The 18817-nt window shown below is 36.7% G+C and overlaps 1 protein-coding gene across 2 annotated transcripts in view; it reads right to left on the bottom strand.

Moving 5' to 3' along the window:
• LOC132117975 (phosphatase and actin regulator 3-like) overlaps positions 1-18817 on the bottom strand; it is a 41028-nt gene that overhangs the window by 10663 nt on the left and 11548 nt on the right. The window contains exons 2-7 of one of the 2 annotated variants that reach the window (XM_059527403.1): positions 13351-13512; positions 9149-9304; positions 3725-3937; positions 3421-3634; positions 3167-3309; positions 2771-2924 (exon numbers count right to left, since the gene is read on the bottom strand). In XM_059527403.1, coding sequence (XP_059383386.1) covers positions 2771-2924; positions 3167-3309; positions 3421-3634; positions 3725-3937; positions 9149-9304; positions 13351-13512 — 1042 coding nt within the window. Of the gene's footprint in view, positions 1-2770; positions 2925-3166; positions 3310-3420; positions 3641-3724; positions 3938-9148; positions 9305-13350; positions 13513-18817 lie in introns of both variants that reach the window. The other variant, XM_059527402.1, reaches the window with a different exon arrangement.

The following is an 18817-nucleotide window of genomic DNA, read 5'->3' as shown; positions in this document are numbered from 1 at the left end:
ATTCAGCAATAGATTCAAGCAATAATTAAACAAGATACTGACTACTCAACAATCATCTCCCCCAATACTTGCTGTATGAACGCAAACCGTAACTAGCTAATTAAGTTGGTGGCTAAGGAAGTCTAACGTAACATTAATTGCAAGAGAAGAATTAAAACAGCCGATCCCTTGTGTGCAAATGCACAAGACCTAGCCATAATACCAGCAAATCTTAATAAACATAAGTTATCGCGTCTTACCTTTGTGTCAATGGTCTGCAGACCCATGCTGTGTGTACAACAACATCCATTTGTTCTACAGGTTATCACTTTGATATGTTATAGTCCATGGCACTAGGATGCAACCTTGTGATATTGTATGAAGGCTAAATGACTTGCTCGTCTATGATACATTCGCCAGAAATTCTGGCCAATCCCAGCAAAGACTAGGTAGCCTCGTTCCCGCTCGTTCACTGTCCATTCCAAACTGTCAACTCATTTGCAAAACATTCTTTAAAAAAAAGAAGCGCGATAGTCATATAGAGAAAATAATAACAGTGACACGATGACTCCCCCTCCCCCAACCTAGAACGTATCCCAATGTTACAGTTGTTGCAGTTTTAATGAACAGAAAAGCGTGTAGCCAGCGCAGCAGCAGAACTCGAGGTTTTCAAAAAAAAAAAAAAAAAAAAGTGGTGGGTACAAAATGACTCATGACGAAATCTTTCCCCCCCCAAATCGACGCCTATGAACATGGTTCTCACATACCATAACTTAGAATGGCCAATTACCATTGTTGTTTATAACATTTTTTAGTACTTCATCTCTTGTCACTGCGGCATAAACAAAGCTCTCTTATAGCCTGAACTAACCTAGACATAATCAGTGTTTCTAAAAGTGACAAATACCACAGCTGATTACATAAGACTTATCCTGATAAGATCTGTAATTGCATGAGCCACTGCTGGAATTCCTCAGCTGTTTTTCCCCTTACACCTGGTTGTAAAGATCAGACAAAACGTTGCTTCTATGATAAGGCTGAAGTATCTATTGCTGCGCATCTAACAGCTGAGGTTTTAAATGCCATACTGAAAATGTAAATATGCATTAACCTCTTAAGTGTTAACTAATATTGACAGAGATATATAGACATTTTCGACAGAAAAAATGCATTAAAAAAATTCTATGGAGTTTTGATGGCACCCGGTGGCTGTTTGTTGTATAACGCCCTGAATAAAATCTCTCAGGAACCTCAGTTTTTTTTATATCAACTTCAAATTTGGATCATAACTTATTTAGACATAAGGCTTTCATTTTACAGCAATTTTTGATTCAAAAATATTTTTTTAAATATATATTTCGTATAAAATAAAATACAAATGGTACAGTGCACTTTCTTAACAGTAAATTTTAACTTCTTGAACTTTTTGATACTTGATGTTTTTGAACTATAATTTTTTTTTAATTATTTTGAAATGATTTCACTTCATAAAAATAGTCCAACCCTAGGTCTATTTTCCAAAGCGTCCATGAATTATAACAATAAAAATTTTTATATTGCACTTTCTTATCTAGGTTAAAACACAAAGCAAAACACAACACAGCAAAACAAACCACAAAACAAAATGTAACATAAAACCTGACAGCACAACACTGCAAAGCAAAATAAGCCACAAAACACAAAGCAAAACAAACCATGCAAAGCAAAACCAAACAAAAACGCAACAAAGCAAAGCAAAAAATAAAATAAAATACACAAAACAAATCAAATAATGCAAAGAAAAACCAAACAGCATAGCAATACAATCCACAAAGCGCAAAATAAAACAAAAAGGTTAAACCAAACAACAACTCAGCAAAACCAAAGAGCAAACAATGTAACACAACAAAGCAAAACAAAACAAATAATGAAAGGAAAACCAAACTACAGGAAACAAGCAAACACAGCAAAGATTAATTAATAAAAAAAACTTTCAAAATAAAAATAAAAACAACACATCCAACCAAAGCAAAACAGAATACAAAAAACTAAGCAAACAAAGCACAATGCTAAGAAATCAAAGCAAAACAAAACAAAACACAAGAACCACAAAACACAACACAAACAAGCACAGCAAAACAAAATACAACAACGTTAAACAAGAAAGCAAAACACAAAACACAAAGTAAAACAAACAAAAGAAAACCTGAAGCAATAAACTGTGCAAAACAACACAGCAAAGCAAAACAAAAACATATAAGTGTATAACTGTTGCAGCCTGTAGAAGTTTCTCTGCCACAAATATAAGCAGTGCACCACATAATAAATTGAACTTCTGAAGTCAAAGGCAGGTGATGTAATCAAATATAATCAAATGAAATCTGTAGTGGATTTATTCACTCAGATGAACTCCAATCCTCAATCAACTGTAATCCCAGTTTCTGCTATGTACCTTATATCAGATTACGAGCCAGTGTACACATACTAACACTTCCTTTGCATGAAATCTGTTTTCATTATCTGTTTCACAAGTTCACTTATATAATCCTAATATAATCCTTTTGTGATATAGGTAAACAGAGGACATTGAGCACATGACTCAGCTCAAGCGCTAAGCTTCCCTGTGCAATTAATGGATAAAAATGAGAAGCTAAATTAATATTAGAATAAAAGTTGACTGTTGTTTAAAACAGATTCGTTCAGTCTCCTGAAGATGACATTTTCATGTATTTCCCAAGAAGTCCTGAAGAGGGCAGTGTAATATTTGATAAACATACATATACAGTACAGTCAACGTGTATTTATGACTTACTTGGCAAGCTTCATTTCAATCTGTTGACGGATCTCCTGTCTCTCCTGGTCGCTCCGTGCAGGGAAAATGTTCTTGTCCTCCAGCTCCTGTTTGCTGGGACGATTCCGAAGCTTCACAGACAGCAGTTCCTTCCTCATCCTCCTTGGCAATGTACCTGCACACGTTTGTCAAATAACTCGTAATTTACTGACAGAACAACCTCAAGTACTCCAGATTTCCAGACAGAAATGACCAATGATAGATCTCTCTCGCTACTTTTATTATGCAACATGAAAAACGCAATGGTACATTGATAATATCATGGCAAACATACTAATTCTAGCTGATCTTCTAGCTATAAGAAATAATTGCTTTATCTAATGACTCCTTAGGTGTAAAAAAATGCAGTAAACCCACCAGAAATGACAGAGTCGTTCCAGCTGTCAATGTCATAAATAATTCCTGAAGCATCAGTAAAGCAGTTGTCCTGTCGAACATTTTCCTTGTTTTCCTCGGCTTCCTTTCTGCTCTCACCATCTCCACTTGGCTCTCGTTCAATGCTAAAGAAAAAAAAGGAACGAGACACACTGTAATGTGATACATTAGTAATAACGTTGCAGAAAATACTTCTTAAAAAAAAAAAGTTATTTTGAAGCTGAGCAATAACTCACCTGTCCTGTCTGAGCTTTGTTGCCAGTGCTCGGTGCAGTTCTTCTATTATACAGCTAGGGGGCAAAGGTGTGTGTATGCTACCTATATGTGGCGACCCCATGGGATTAGTAAAAGGCCCTCTTAAAACCACAGGACTGGGGCCGTCAGGGACTCTAGGCAGTTCTTTTTGGAGAAAAGAGTTTGAATGAGGCACTGATGCGATGACGATTTTACCTGGGTCTGCGGAAACCAGAAAATGCATTCATATACTGCAATATTATCTGATAATTTAATCCGTGTTTCATTATGTGAAAAAGAGCATACCTTCCTCCGTGCTTAGATGAGAAGCAAGATTGCCGTGGCCGCTTGGAGGAGACTGTTCCTGCAGTTCATCGTCCTCATCTTCCTCTCTGTCTTCTTCGTCTTCCTCAGCATCTTCATTCTCATTTACAGAGGGAGCCGCCTCCTCGTCTTCCTCTTCTTCCTCATTTGAATTTGGCTCTTCCATTGACTCATTGTCCTGTACAGAATCTACCACTGAAATCAAAAAATTTGTTTAAATTATTAGGAATGGAATTCAAGGATCAGTAATGCTGTTTTTTTATTTTTTAAAGGATTACATTTGCTAAAAATAATGAATGTTTCCGGACAGGTTTCCCGACCACTTCCACTATAGTCTGATAGTCAGTCAAACAGTTAGGCCAGTCCCAAACGCAAAAGTTTTGAATAGATAATGTTGTTGTTGTTTTTTTTATTATTATGCCTTGGAAAGAGTACAAAAATATTCTACTCAAGTAAAAGTACCATTACATTAATGAAATTTTACTCAAGTACAAGTAAAAGTACCAGTCTAAAAATCTACTCAAGTAAAAGTAGCTCATTTAAAATTTACTCAGAGTAAAAATTACTTAGTTACATTTTAACAGTGGGAGGGAGGCAAAAATGGGACAGGCCAAGGGTGTCAAACTCAGTTCCTGGAGGGCCACAGTCATGCACAGTTTAGATTTAACCCTAATTAAACACACCTGATCCAGCTAATCTAATCATTTAGGTTTATTTGAAAACTACATGATATGTGTGCTGGAGCAGGGTTAGAACTAAACTCTGCAGGGCTACGGCCCTCCAGGAACTGAGTTTGACACCCCTGGGATAGGTCTATTAATCTCAAACTACAACCCGAATTCCGGAAAAGTTGGGACGTTTTTTAAATTTTAATAAAATGAAAACTAAAAGACTTTCAAATCACATGAGCCAATATTTTATTCACAATAGAACATAGATAACATAGCAAATGTTTAAACTGAGAAAGTTTACAATTTTATGCACAAAATGAGCTCATTTCAATTTTGATTTCTGCTACAGGTCTCAAAATAGTTGGGACGGGGCATGTTTACCATGGTGTAGCATCTCCTTTTCTTTTCAAAACAGTTTGAAGACGTCTGGGCATTGAGGCTATGAGTTGCTGGAGTTTTGCTGTTGGAATTTGGTCCCATTCTTGCCTTATATAGATTTCCAGCTGCTGAAGAGTTCGTGGTCGTCTTTGGCGTATTTTTCGTTTAATGATGCGCCAAATGTTCTCTATAGGTGAAAGATCTGGACTGCAGGCAGGCCAGGTTAGCACCCGGACTCTTCTACGACGAAGCCATGCTGTTGTTATAGCTGCAGTATGTGGTTTTGCATTGTCCTGCTGAAATAAACAAGGCCTTCCCTTTCTCTGAATCTTTTGATGATGTTATGCACTGTAGATGATGAGATTTGCAAAGCCTTTGCAATTTGACGTTGAGGAACATTGTTTTTAAAGTTTTCCACAATTTTTTTACGCAGTCTTTCACAGATTGGAGAGCCTCTGCCCATCTTTACTTCTGAGAGACTCTGCTTCTCTAAGACAAAGCTTTTATAGCTAATCATGTTACAGACCTGATATCAATTAACTTAATTAATCACTAGATGTTCTCCCAGCTGAATCTTTTCAAAACTGCTTGCTTTTTTAGCCATTTGTTGCCCCCGTGCCAACTTTTTTGAGACCTGTAGCAGGCATTACATTTTAAATTAGCTAATTAAGTGGATAAAAGTGTAAAATTTCTCAGTTTAAACATTTGCTACGTTATCTATGTTCTATTGTGAATAAAATATTGGCTCATGTGATTTGAAATTCCTTTAGTTTTCATTTTATTAAAATTTAAAAAACGTCCCAACTTTTCCGGAATTCGGGTTGTAGTTGTTTTTAATTAAAGGAATCAGTTATTTAGAATAATAAAACATTTGGGCTGTTACCAGGCTAATCAGTATCAACAAACTCATCTTTTAATGCAGAGGAAATGCAGAAGATTCATTGGAAGTGGCATTTAGATGTATTACACTGTTTAGTGCAGGACAAGAATGCATTTAACCTGCAGTTACAAATGCATGAATAATGTTTTGATATACAAGACATAAAATGTTGAATACTCATTTGAAATGATAAGAAATTAATTATTTAAAAAAAATCAAAAGATACTTTAAATGTGAAATTAAAATGGCCAGTATGTGTCAGCAAGTCACTGTTAATAAGTGAGTCATTGCGATTGAACTGAATCATTTAAACAGTTGATTCATTCAGGAACGAAACACTGTCACGTTGCTCAGAGACGCAAAACTGTGCTTTGGTGGCTGTGTTTGGAATTATTTTCTGTTGTAGAAATAGAGCTAAAAAAGGCAATATGGTGTCTAAAACGCAAGTCTCTTAATTAACTTGTTTACTGAACTGTTATATATATGTATGTATATATTCATGATGCTTTTTGGAGGAAAAGACGGCCTTCTTTGTGTGATTTTGATTTAATATATGAAATTACATAAATATGTGAATTTTCTGCCCCTATATCTTCAATTTTGTGATCATTCTAAATGCATTTTATGAGACTGAATCACACAGTGAAAGAACGAACGCACTATAAATGCGCGCGCACATCATTAAAACAAAAAACATGATATTATCGCAGATGATATAGCACACTCCTCACCACTGTCTTTTTGGCTAATTTGTGCAAAACCTCTTGCTAAAATGTCAAAGCTTCATTTTAACCACCAATGCAACGACGCAATTATTTAGCTTACCTCTACATTCTTGCGAAGGGTTGATGTCTTGTCGAGATTTTATAAGCTGCTAGTTTGGTCTTCCTAGGCAAGTACAGCTTACACTGCATAATAGAGCATAAATATGGCCAAGGGTTCACTTCATTTCCTTCGAGTTCAACTTCAGAATATGACGGGGTTTCGTTTTCAGCGGTGTCTGCACCACTAACGCCTGTTTTGACCGTCTGCACCTTTCTTGTGATTTTAGCGCCAGTTTGCCCTCCTGCCCATTATTTACTGACGTAGTTTCCAGGGAGCGATTTTTTTTTTTTTTTTTTTTTACTCAGTAATTATTGTGTTTTAAAATATAGCGAAGTACAATACTTTAAACAAAATATACTTAAGTAAAAGTAAAATTACAGATTTAAAAAATTACTTTAAAAAGTATTAGTACACAAAAAAGCTACTCAATTACAGTAACGCGAGTAAATGTAATTCGTTACTTTCCAGCTCTGGCCTTACATTCTCACCAAGGCTGCATTTATTTGATCAAGGTACACTTTAAAACAACTATTTTCTTTTTGAATATGTTTTAAAAATTTAATTTATTGCTGCGATGCAAAGCTGAATTTTCAGCATCATTACTCCAGACTTCAGTGTCACTTGATCCTTCAGAAATCATTCTATTCAATTCACCATTCAATTGTTAATAATTGTTCTTATTATCGATGCTAAAAACCATTTTTGCTGCTTAATATTATTGTGGACACTATGATTGTTGAATATGAATAGACAGTTCAAAAGAACAGCATTTATTTGAAATAGAAATCCTTTGTAACATTATAAATTATATTATAGTGTAATTTTTTTATTAACTTTTTTAAATACTTAACATACTATTGTTATACTTTTTTACAGATTTATTTTTGGAGTTTTATGCCTCTGATTTATATAGGACAGTAGTTTGACAGGAAGTCAAGTGGGTGAGAGAAAGAGGGCTGGGATCAGGAAAGGTTTGAGTGCCAGGACTCAAACTCGGGACGCCGACTTATTTATTTATTTATTTATTTATATATATATATATATATATATACATTTTTTAAATGTAGATTAATCTCAAGGTGATCTTGAAATTAATCTAGATTAATCTAGATTAAAATGGCTCATTCGAATTCTGCATAAGGCATTCAGAATATGTGTGTTACTCAAATAAAATTGAAAAACAGTAAGGCTTTGAGAAGGGGTTTATCAAGCTAGGTGGTGCATTAGAAAAGGGGCTCATCTCCGGTTTCCAAAATGCATCACAAAGTGCTTGAAAAAGCTGTAAACTAATTCCACATTGCACAAGGTGCAAACAACCTTACGCCTGTTTCACACATACTCCGTCTGCAGTGCTTATACGTTGCATATTTTTTTAAGCACCCATGTTAACAGATTCCAGTTACGTTCCAGGAGTGTTGCGTCTGCAGCAGTTTACGTTTACTAAACTGCTAGTACTCGTTTACGTACCGAGTAGTGAACTGCAAACGTGTCCTGTGTGAAAGCACATCGAGTCCGTGCTGCACCACATACGTAATGCACACGGACTGCATACGCACTGCAGATGGAGTATGTGTGAAACAGGCATGAGCAGGGCCGCAGCTGGGGTCAGCGGGGACCCAGTGAAGGTGGTACCAGTGGACCCTGTTTGAAATTGTTTAATTTGTATGTTCGTTTATTTTTATTTATTTGTGCTATTTACACAATGTTTAAGTTTTTTTTCAAGTTTGTAGATGTCAAGGTACAGAAACCAAATAATTAAATGTAAAATAGCACTGGATAGTCTTCAATGTAAAAATTAAATATACAATCAAACCTACATTTATTCAGACACCTTCAACATTTCTCACATTATTACAGTTTTGCTATATATATCAACAATTAATAATACACATCCCATTTTTTTCCTCAACTGTTTACTTTCACTTAAGAAATAATTGACAGTTTTTTCGAGCATAATTTCCAAGGTGGATATTTTTACATATTTTGTATGTATTTGTCAGGACAAGAGCAAAAATAAACAAATTTGATGTTCAAGTGTTTTGAGACGCCTTTCTCTGCGTGAGCCCTGAACACCAGAACACTGCGAGTACGGAATTGGGCTCTTTCACATCTTTTTGTTTGTTCAAACTGTGATTTGTATTTGTTCGTTCAGGTGCAGGAGGGACTTCGAGGAGAACTTCACAGAAGAGAGCTCGGTTCAGTGTCGCTGTCCGTGATACACGGCTCTCGATCTCTCTCGTGCGCAGTGCGGACCAAACACATCGCGCGAGTAACCAGCTACTCTGTTCAGCTTTTCCACATCTTGTTTGTGGATGCTTTAATGTTTAAATCGACAAGCGGTAAGGCTTAAAAACAGGTGAACAAGATAAGCTTTCGTGACGATGCGCAGCAGTGGCCCGTCAACTGTCCTGAGCATCTTTTTAGGCTGGCCTCAGCCAGTCGGTTGTATAAAATATCAAGGTGAAAGTCATCATTGCTTGCTTAGTATAGACCCAGCTCCCAATCCAACTTTGAGAATAGATTAATGGCAATATTTTTTTTATCGCCCGATAAGAGTCTTATGTTAACGCAGCACGTTAACGCCGATAACGGCCCACCACTAATATATATATATATATATATATATATATATAAATGATAACGAGCACTCACCGGTAGGGAGATTGTCTTGCTCTGAGCTGAGGTACTCCATGCTACTGATGCTGAGAATGGGCCCCTGAGAGCCAGGCAGCCGGATCTCAGTATCGGAGAAGCCCTGGATGTGAGAGCTGGGGTCTGGAGAGTGAAGTCCACAGGCCAAGGCCACATCTGCACACAGAGGAACAATGCATTAGATTGCTCTAATCATGAACATTCGTCAACATAAGTTATGCAACATATATGTACGCATGACCGGTTTCCTTCACACACACTCACGTAGCTCCATCTGTGCCATCTTCTGGCTGACATGATGAGGGTAGGTGTTTGTGACTTGGTCATTTGGGGATGTTATTTGAGAGCTCCACAGGGGTGCTAAAAAATAAACAGCTATACATTCTGCCGATTGTAAACCTCTTGCTATTGGTTTTTGGTTGTTAACTCCAAATTATCTTTAATAAAATGCCAAGGGTTCATGTATGGCTGCTGTTGGCTGAAGCATTATGCAGATGGACAAATGCCCTGTAAGAGTTTAGAGCCATGTTTAAGTTTACCCAGGCCTAAATATAAGATTTATGAGTTTCAATTGCATGTACTGTAACATTTTATCAATTTGGATTACATAGTTTTAAAACAAACTAATAAAAGTGACTCACATGTATATCAGTCATATGTAAATATTCTTGAGTGTAGTTGCAACATTTCTATACATGAAATAGTCCAATAACAGATCTAGAAACACCTGCCATTTTCCCCCAATTTAACAAAATGTCAAAGGTGCTTTATTAAGTAAAAAAATTGATGTTGACTAATTCCTTTGCATTTTGAATTGGTGGATTTGAACCTGGGTCCCCATAAATGTTAAATAAGAAATGTAACATTAGATTCTCACATCTGACTACTTATCCATGTCATTATGAAACTGTATGACAAAAGAAAATTTTCAAAAAAAAATAAATGAGAATGATACAATGAAAGTTGGCTTTCATTGTATGGACAAAAAACAGTTCTTCGATATATCATGTTTTATGTTCCACAGGAGAAACACAGTCATACAGTCCAGGTTTGGAATGACATGAGGGTGAGAAAGGCCCATTCACAATAATAAAGATAACTATATTAGCCTCCACATCAGCAGACAATATTGTCTGTGCATCTTCTGTGCACACTCGTCTGCCACTTTAAATTCTTAAACCCGTTATAGCAGGATTGATTCTGATTGAGTGTCAATGTTATGTTTTTATCATAGTTGTTACAATTTTCAGAACTATATCTTTATCGTTATCTTCATAGTTATCGTCCTTTAATTTTCGGGTGAACTATCACTTTGAAAGAAGAATAAAGTAGTGAAAAGCCATTAGTTTACCTCTCCAAAAATGGTGACACCTCTGTTGTTTGTTGTCACAGGATTGACTTTGCCGCTCATTCACAATCTTAACACCATCAGATGTCTAGCAATCCTCTCTCATCCTCTGCATGCATCAACTATCATTTGCAGAGGTGGGTAGAGTACCCAAAAACTGTACTCAAGTAAAAGTACTTCTAGAAATATTTACTCAAGTAAAAGTACTAGTCTTGAATAGTTACTTGAGTAAGAGTAAAAGAGTATCGGATAAAAAATCTACTCAAGTAGTTAGTTACTTGTTGCTTTGGGTCATATATACTGAGCCTATTTTTATTTAGATATATAGATAAAATGTATGTAATGTATGTGTGTGTGTATAAATGTATATATTTCATCAGCCTTTACTCCAATTTATGTAATTTATTATAAAACCCAGTCTGTTTACTTAAGTAACAGATATAGGTGTCATGCCATAACATATTTTTAATACGACTGACTTTATATCAAATGTGAATTTAACATTATAAGTTAATGTGATATAAATATTGCTACTAATCTTTCATTGTTCAGAAAGAGAGCAAATAACATTTACATTATTAAAGATCATTTTCACTGACAGTCTAGATTTCAATCACTCTCAGAAACTCCCATTAAAATCACTGAAACTGTTAACACTGTGAAATCAATATCTTAATTAAAGATTCGTACACACATCTGGACTTTGTTGTTTCTGACGAGAGAATTTGCCAGAAAGAGGTATTCAGTCAGCGAGCGAGTGAAGGAAGCACCGGCATTTTAGCGATGACTCATCGGAACACCTCTGATTGGCCAATGCTTTAATAAGCTCAAAAGAATCATGTGTGATTGGTTATAATGTGCAGCGCTGTAAAAACACATCTATCTCTGGCTCAGCGCCAGCAAGCAATCACAGATCTGAATTTAGCAGCTGATGATATGACTTGCTGAACGTACTCGCACTGGTGTGATTGTAGTAAAATTAATAAAATCTTAATGGCTATTTTTTGCCTTTTGGAAGCTGCATTCAACTTGACTCCCCCTCTTTTATAAGCCACACACGTACAACAAACTAATGTCACAGTGGTATCGTGTACTGTATTCGAATGTAGCCCAAGTTATTACCTGTTAAACAGTAGACAGCACACGCGGTGTTCATCTAATAAGGATCTCCATCGCAAGCAAACAATAGCCTTTGCAGATTTGCTTTCTATTCAGTGCAGTTTCATAGCCACGTTTTCAACGCTGCTGATGTTAAATGTTACAACTCTGAGTGAACTGCTTCAGACGCTCAGCGCGTGCGGCAGGGAACTGAACGAATCATTCAAACTGATTCATGAACCAATTCACTCGTTTGCCAATTGGTTTGATCAAGCCTTTGAACAGAATTGACTCAAAAGAATGAATCATTCGCGAATGGGCATCGCTCATTGCCCAGAGAAAAGTAGACGGCGCGTTTGGAATAAACTGAAGCATTTATAACATTTATTGCATTAAGATAAAGTAACGAAAGGAGCGTCGCCCACAGTAACGAAGTAAAAGTACAGATTTTCCCCCAAGAATTTACTCAAGTAAGAGTATAAAGTACCCATCTTTAAATATACTCCGAAAAGTATTAGTTACCCCAAAAACTTACTCAAGTAAATGTAACGAAGTAAATGTAATTCTTTACTACCCATCTCTGATCATTTGTGTATCACTTCCTCCGCTAACCTCGATTGAATGATGATGATATTGTCTCATTATGTAACTAAACTGTTTCTAAAGCTGCCTGCTATCAGTACACTCATTTCACGCTTGATTAACAGATCTCTTGCCTCTGGCACTGTTCCATTAGAACTAAAAACTGCTGCTGACACCCTAATTCTCAGGAAACTTTGTCTAGGTCCCTCTGTGTTAAATAATTATAGACCTATCACAAACCTCTACTGAATGGAGCTGTTGCCTCTAAACTACCACACCAAGTGTCTTACACTCTGTACAAGCCTTGCCAGGCAGAATATTGTCCTTTATATACAGTAGCAGGGACAGCGCTCTGCAGAGCCATAATTGACCTCCTCCTTTCTGCTGAATCAGGGGTGCTTAATATTCAACTCCTTCTGGACCTCAAGTCTTTATTGGATTCTGTCATTTAGATGTTGGCATCACTGACACTGGAAACTCTTCTCTGGTTTGGTTCTTCAATAACAAACAGATGTTTCTCCATCCTCTAGCACTCCTGTTATCCGCGGTGTCCCCCAGGGTTCTGTTTTAGGTCCTCTTTCTTTTAGCTTAAGTTAATACCTCTATAGATTATTAAGTGCTAGTTAAAGGTGAACTGATATTAAAATTCTAACCAATATTGATAAGCCGATAATTATTTTTATGTTATGGCCAATAACCGATAAATGGTTGATATTAAAATACAATATTTATTGTCTAAATAAATTCAAATTAAAAACCTAGAAACTAAAATAAGTCATTTTAAACAGCACAAGTGAATTTAGACCACAACTTTATAATGTGCAGCATGAAAATGGATTTGTTAAACATTACACTGTAATTAAATTAAAATTAGCTAGTAAAGATTTACCTATCACTCAGAGCCACCCATATATGTATATACCCACAACCTCCTAGTTTTGTTAGTTTGTTTTCTACTTATATTACACTATTTTAAGGCACCTCACATCACTGAATAATGTCTTGCAATAGTTCCCTGTTTATAAACCTCTGTTGGTTGTCTTTAATATGCATTAAAAAGAAAGCTATATTTTTATTACTCTTTTTTTATAAATGGTACTTTTACACTACTCAACCCTCAAAAAGAAATTAAATAAAATTAAATAAAAGGGCAACAAAGACCAGCTTGTCTTACCTGTAGAGCTCTGCTTCAGCTTGTCATTTTTCTTTTTCCTCCATTTCCACGGTCTGAAAATACGCCCCAGCGTGGCCAGCTTGCTGTGGCGCCGGATGGGAGGGGTGTGGACTCCACTCACCAAACAGCTCGAGCGCAGCACCTTCTGCTGCTCCATCACATCTGTAACTCACAAGACAGACAGGAACCATCAGCATCTAGCAGTGACATCCATTGGTGCGACAGATGATACTGATTTTGGACATTTATACACTCAGGGCAGGTCCAGGAGACTGCAACTGGCTGCTTCATTTAGAAAAGCACCTAATCGGATTGGGGCCATGTTTCAGTGGATTTATTGGACTAAACCCCATTCTGCTCATTTAAAACTAAAGAGCAGATTATAAAACAGACGGTGACACACTATTCAACCCATGGTGAAAGTTAGATTAACTTTAAAGACCCCACTGAATCAAATGTTTAGTGTTTAGTTATTTTACCACCTTTAGAGGCACTTTAAATACTTGGTAAAACTTTTATTAAATTTTTTTTGGTATTCTCAACCTCAGACATCACTCCCACGGGATTGTTGGCTGAACGTCTGATGCATATGGCAAACAAAAGTGGAAATCCTACCTAATACCTAAACCTAACAACTACCTTGCTAACTATTAATAAACAGCAAATTAGGAATTTATTAAGGCAAAAATCGTGGTTAATGGTTTTTTAATAGCTAGAATTGGATTAAAATAAAGTGTGGCCATTTTATTTTATATTTAGGATACACTATGGGTGGTTTATTGAATGCAGACACAACTGTTGTGTGTTGTCACAGGATCAGCTCTGGATTTATGAATTTCCTACTCATTTTAGAAACACTTCAAATACTTCAAGGAAATTATTATTATTATTTTTTGACACTTACTGCTGTTTGTCATCACAGGATCAATCTGGGTTGCAGTTTTTTTTTTTTTCAATTCTCAGAAACTATTATTTATTTGATTTGGTTTTTGGGGGGGGCGGGGACATTCTGGGCAAGTTATTAAGTGCAGGTTGGCCATATTTTGTTACAACATTAGGAAAACTTATTATATATGTAATAATAAAGCTTGACATCATTAACATAGCTTTAAATAGTGACATATTGTCATGATACTATAAATTACATATATTCATAAACATTCATATTTGAATAAAGATTGGATAAACTAATGATTTGGTTAAGTAGTTTTTTCAGTTTTGTTTTATGGTATTAGTTCATGTCTGTTAAGTATGAGGCTATTTATATTTTTGTGTACAGATTTAATATTTGCAGTCTGTCTTGTCAGGGAAAATAGACGGGAAATGGCATAATTTCCTACTCAAATAAAGGCAATTACAAAAGCATGTACCTCTTAGACCCTTTCTATTATTTTTCTACACAAATTTCCTATTATAGTCTTTCAGTTTTGAGCTGAAGCAGATGTTATCCCAAAATACATCTACCTACATGACCACACACAACCATGCAGCTGAGAATAAGTCAGCAGCGGGTTATCATGAAAGAACAATTGCATATTTTATCATACAAAGCCTCTACAACACCCACAGCAGCATCATATCCTTAAGCAGGCTAGACCTAATCCTTTTAAATATTCACACGCAGGAAAAGCTCCATTCATAGAGCAAATGAGTCAACGCTCTGCAAAACATTCTGTTACTGAAATAGTGTAGTGTGGGCAGGGGCATCTAGAGAGTGCCGTCACAAACCCAGAGGCGCCGCACCGCGCCACATGCACTGAGGTCTTCTGATCATTGACCATACAAGAAAAGAAGCGGGTCAATCGACTGAGCGTCTCTAGTCAAGTAACCAGTGGTATATGGAATCCAGGTCAAGCCTAAAAACTGTGCGGCGCGGCGAGTCAGCAAAGCCAGGGTCAGCAAAGCCTAGCTGTTACTATGGTTTCTGCTCCTCCAGATGCAGCGGCAGCAGAGCAAAGCCCCCTCGGAGGCAGAATCTGAGCACCGTATGAGGGGCTGCCACTGTCTTATGAAAGGGAGGATGGGGAAACGGGCAGGGGAGGGGGGAACGGGGGAACGGGGGTCTGTTGCTATACGGAATCGCTTGCAGAAGACCTCAAGCAGCCAATCAGGGCCCGGCCTTTCATAACATATAATATCAAGCACACTAGCCCTTTCTTCAATGCAGGGAGGTCCGTTACAAGGGGCTGGTGTCGCACTGGTTAATCTGCCAAAATGGAAAACAGAATAAAAATGCTAATTTATGTAATATTAGAAGCTAATATTAACATATCGGTGGGTGCAGTAACAACGGATGTTGATTGGTTACACCATGTGAGTTATTAAGGAGCAAGAGAGTAGTAAATATAACCCAGTACATCTGACAATATTTGAATGAATATCTGTGGCGTTATTCATGAAGTAAGTGACAGAAGAGCAAAGCACAGCGTTTTATGAACAGAGAGCCAGTCAGCACATAGGCCACGGGTGCCCACGTTACCAATATCTCAAAAACGCCTGCCAAATTCCTGCCAAAACCGCTGATATAAGACTCCCGTTAACCGAATGGACATAAATATCATGCATATAGGGTGTATTAATACTGTAAGCATTATAATATAATACAGGATAGACAGTACAAAACAATACTGAGCAGAACATCTTGATACCCTGCTGTATATATATAAGGCAACATTTCTCCTTTTCATTTAGAACTACAATTAAAAATCTAAAACTAATAAATAAAAACTAAAAATATTTTTGGGGGGGCAGAACAACTGTTCAAAATGAAAACACACACACAAATTAAAGTGAAATTATATTTAAAAAATCTAATTACAAAAGTATCAACATAAACTATAATACTAAATCAGTGATATTAAAATAACACTGGTGTATATTTTTTAAGACTTTAGTGTTAAAGCAGTCTTAGATCCAGGCTCTACTACACTCTACCAAGAACGCATCCAAGTACATGAAAGATAATAATACAAAAAATAAATATATAAAAGGGAGATCAAGTTAAGTAATCCTGCCTGGTTTGATTTAGGCTGCTTTAGAAGTTCATATCCTTTTTATCAAAGGCGTTTATCTCTGTCACAGCTCATTACAAAACACTTTAAACATGGTTTTAAAGAGGTGGAAATCTGTTTGATTAAAAAACCCAGACAACAAAGAAACACTACAAACTCTTTTTTAACACTGCAGATTGGCAAATACAGCTTTGTCAGCAAATCAACACTGCTTTGGTCTGTGGCCCCCTTTACACCTGACATGTGCTTACGATAAACTTGTTTGATTCCTATTCATTTTCACCGTAAAATAAGTATAATGGACTACATCTTTCGAACATCTCAAGTATTTTTTAATAACACCCAAAAATCAAACAGTTCAACCCTTATGCATGTTATCATGTCTGTCAGAAACCTTTAGGCTTGTTGTCGGTTGGAATATTAGAACTAAAAACATCAACAAAACACACTTATGTGCATCAGTCACTTCACTTAATACATAAAAAATGAATAATTATTACCTTACAATCCATCCGTTTTTAAATCCACATCATTTGAACATCACAGCTTCACTGTCTGTCAAAAGTAACATGCACAATACACGGTATATGAGATGCATTACTAGCAAAATCCACATTACCGGATGTTTCGACTACAGCATCGCTTACCGAGAAGAACGCGAAAATGTCGATTAGAGCAGCTTCAACATGCTGTCTGTCAAAGACAATAACATACATAATACGTAATGCACATGAGTATACAGTAAATGTGTTCTTCACTCGTTTTTATCAAATGTTGTTTATTCATCATCATCTAATCACTTGTAAATGATTTATAACTTAATCTACAAATACATAGATACAAATATTAACATATTACTTATAAATCATTTATGCACACATAGTCATGCTTTGCAAAAGATTAGTTAATCATTATAAATGACTTACAACTGAATGTTATTATAAAGTGTTATCGAGACTTATTTTGGAGATGCTGACCATAAAAACAGGCAGCGGACAAAACCCATTTGTCTGCAGCAGATAGATACTAAGAGCTTGTTATTGTATTGTATGTCACCCCAGAGATGAAAGTGAGAGATTGAGAATATTATTCAATTCATCAATGACTGCCGACTAAAGATGCAATCATAGCAGACACATGAACGTGGGCCTCATCGTAAGTGGTTATGCTGTTTATGGCTGATCTGAAACCAGTTATGTTTTGTTTGTTTTTATTGCCAGTGTAAATAGACAAATATTATGTTGCATAAAGAGGCCCTATAGAAAGATACGAGATCAGTTCTATAATTAAGGGAATTAGGTCTTTGATCTGTGTCCAGGGCCATTTTTTTTGGCTTATGCTATTTATATAAACACATTACTGTTATTTGTGTTCTGCTAATGAAGAAACAAAGTCACCTACATCTTGGATTCCCTGGGGCTAAGCAGATAAACATCACATTTTCATTTTTGGGTGAACTATTCCTTTAAATGACATAACCAGACACATATTAGTCTATATTATCAATATGAAAATATAAGAAATCCTAAGAGCAGGTAGTTTAGTGTGAGAAATGAACAGTTCCTGTCCTCCAACAAAAGAAACCCCATAGTTTACCCCCCGGCTCAACAACTGTGCAGCCATCTGTCAGAAGACAACTGCCTGCGGTGTAGCCTCCTCAAGATGCTATAAGTGGAACAGACTAAATAAGAGTCTCTGACGCGGCTTAAAGGGACTCGAGACAGCTCCAAGCTTTGGCCAGTGTTTCTTAGAAAAAGCAACAGTAGCTTCTGATATCAAGCAGGCTGCTCTATTCTCTGTGACATCTAGGGCTTGACACTGATTTACAAGACCAAGCTGTGATGATGCGCTCTCTGTGTTGAGACAAGTCATAGAACAGAAAGAGAAAACACTGAGCGGTAGAATCGGAAAATAGCAAACAATGCATGCTGGGTTCGATGCAATGGACATTGTCCTCTGAACAGGAATCAGTCGTGTGGACTTTCATTTTTCTTTTTCACACTGTAAGATGAAGGTGTTCAATTTGCTCAAAGACCTGACATTTTCTGGCCTAACCTAACCAGCCAAATCTTTACTCACTCTCATTCTTACTACTAAGCAGAAGAAGTGATATAACTGTTCCTCAAGATTCGTTTGTAATGAATAAAACCTTCGTATTCATCCGGAAGAAGGAGGCGGGAACCAGCGGACAATCAACTAACATTTTAATAATACAAAATAAACACAAAACAGCGCACCAGCCCCTCACGGACGACTGGTACCCTCAAATAAAACCAAAACACAACTAAAAGCCCAGGCCTGGTCCTCTCTCGTCCTTCACTGTCGTCGCTCCAGTTTTATATCCTTCCATCTCCTCCGTGGGACTCGAGGCCTGCAGTGGGTCGCAGGTGTCACTGATTTCCCAATCATTGCCAGCCTCACTCCTTGTTCCCACGTCCCTCGGCCCCGCCCCACTC

This window comes from Carassius carassius, chromosome 37 (genome assembly GCF_963082965.1).
Source record: "Carassius carassius chromosome 37, fCarCar2.1, whole genome shotgun sequence".
NCBI classification, from domain to species: Eukaryota; Metazoa; Chordata; class Actinopteri; order Cypriniformes; family Cyprinidae; genus Carassius; species Carassius carassius.
Note: the sequence above shows the minus strand (reverse complement) of the source record. Positions and strands in the feature narration are given on the sequence as shown.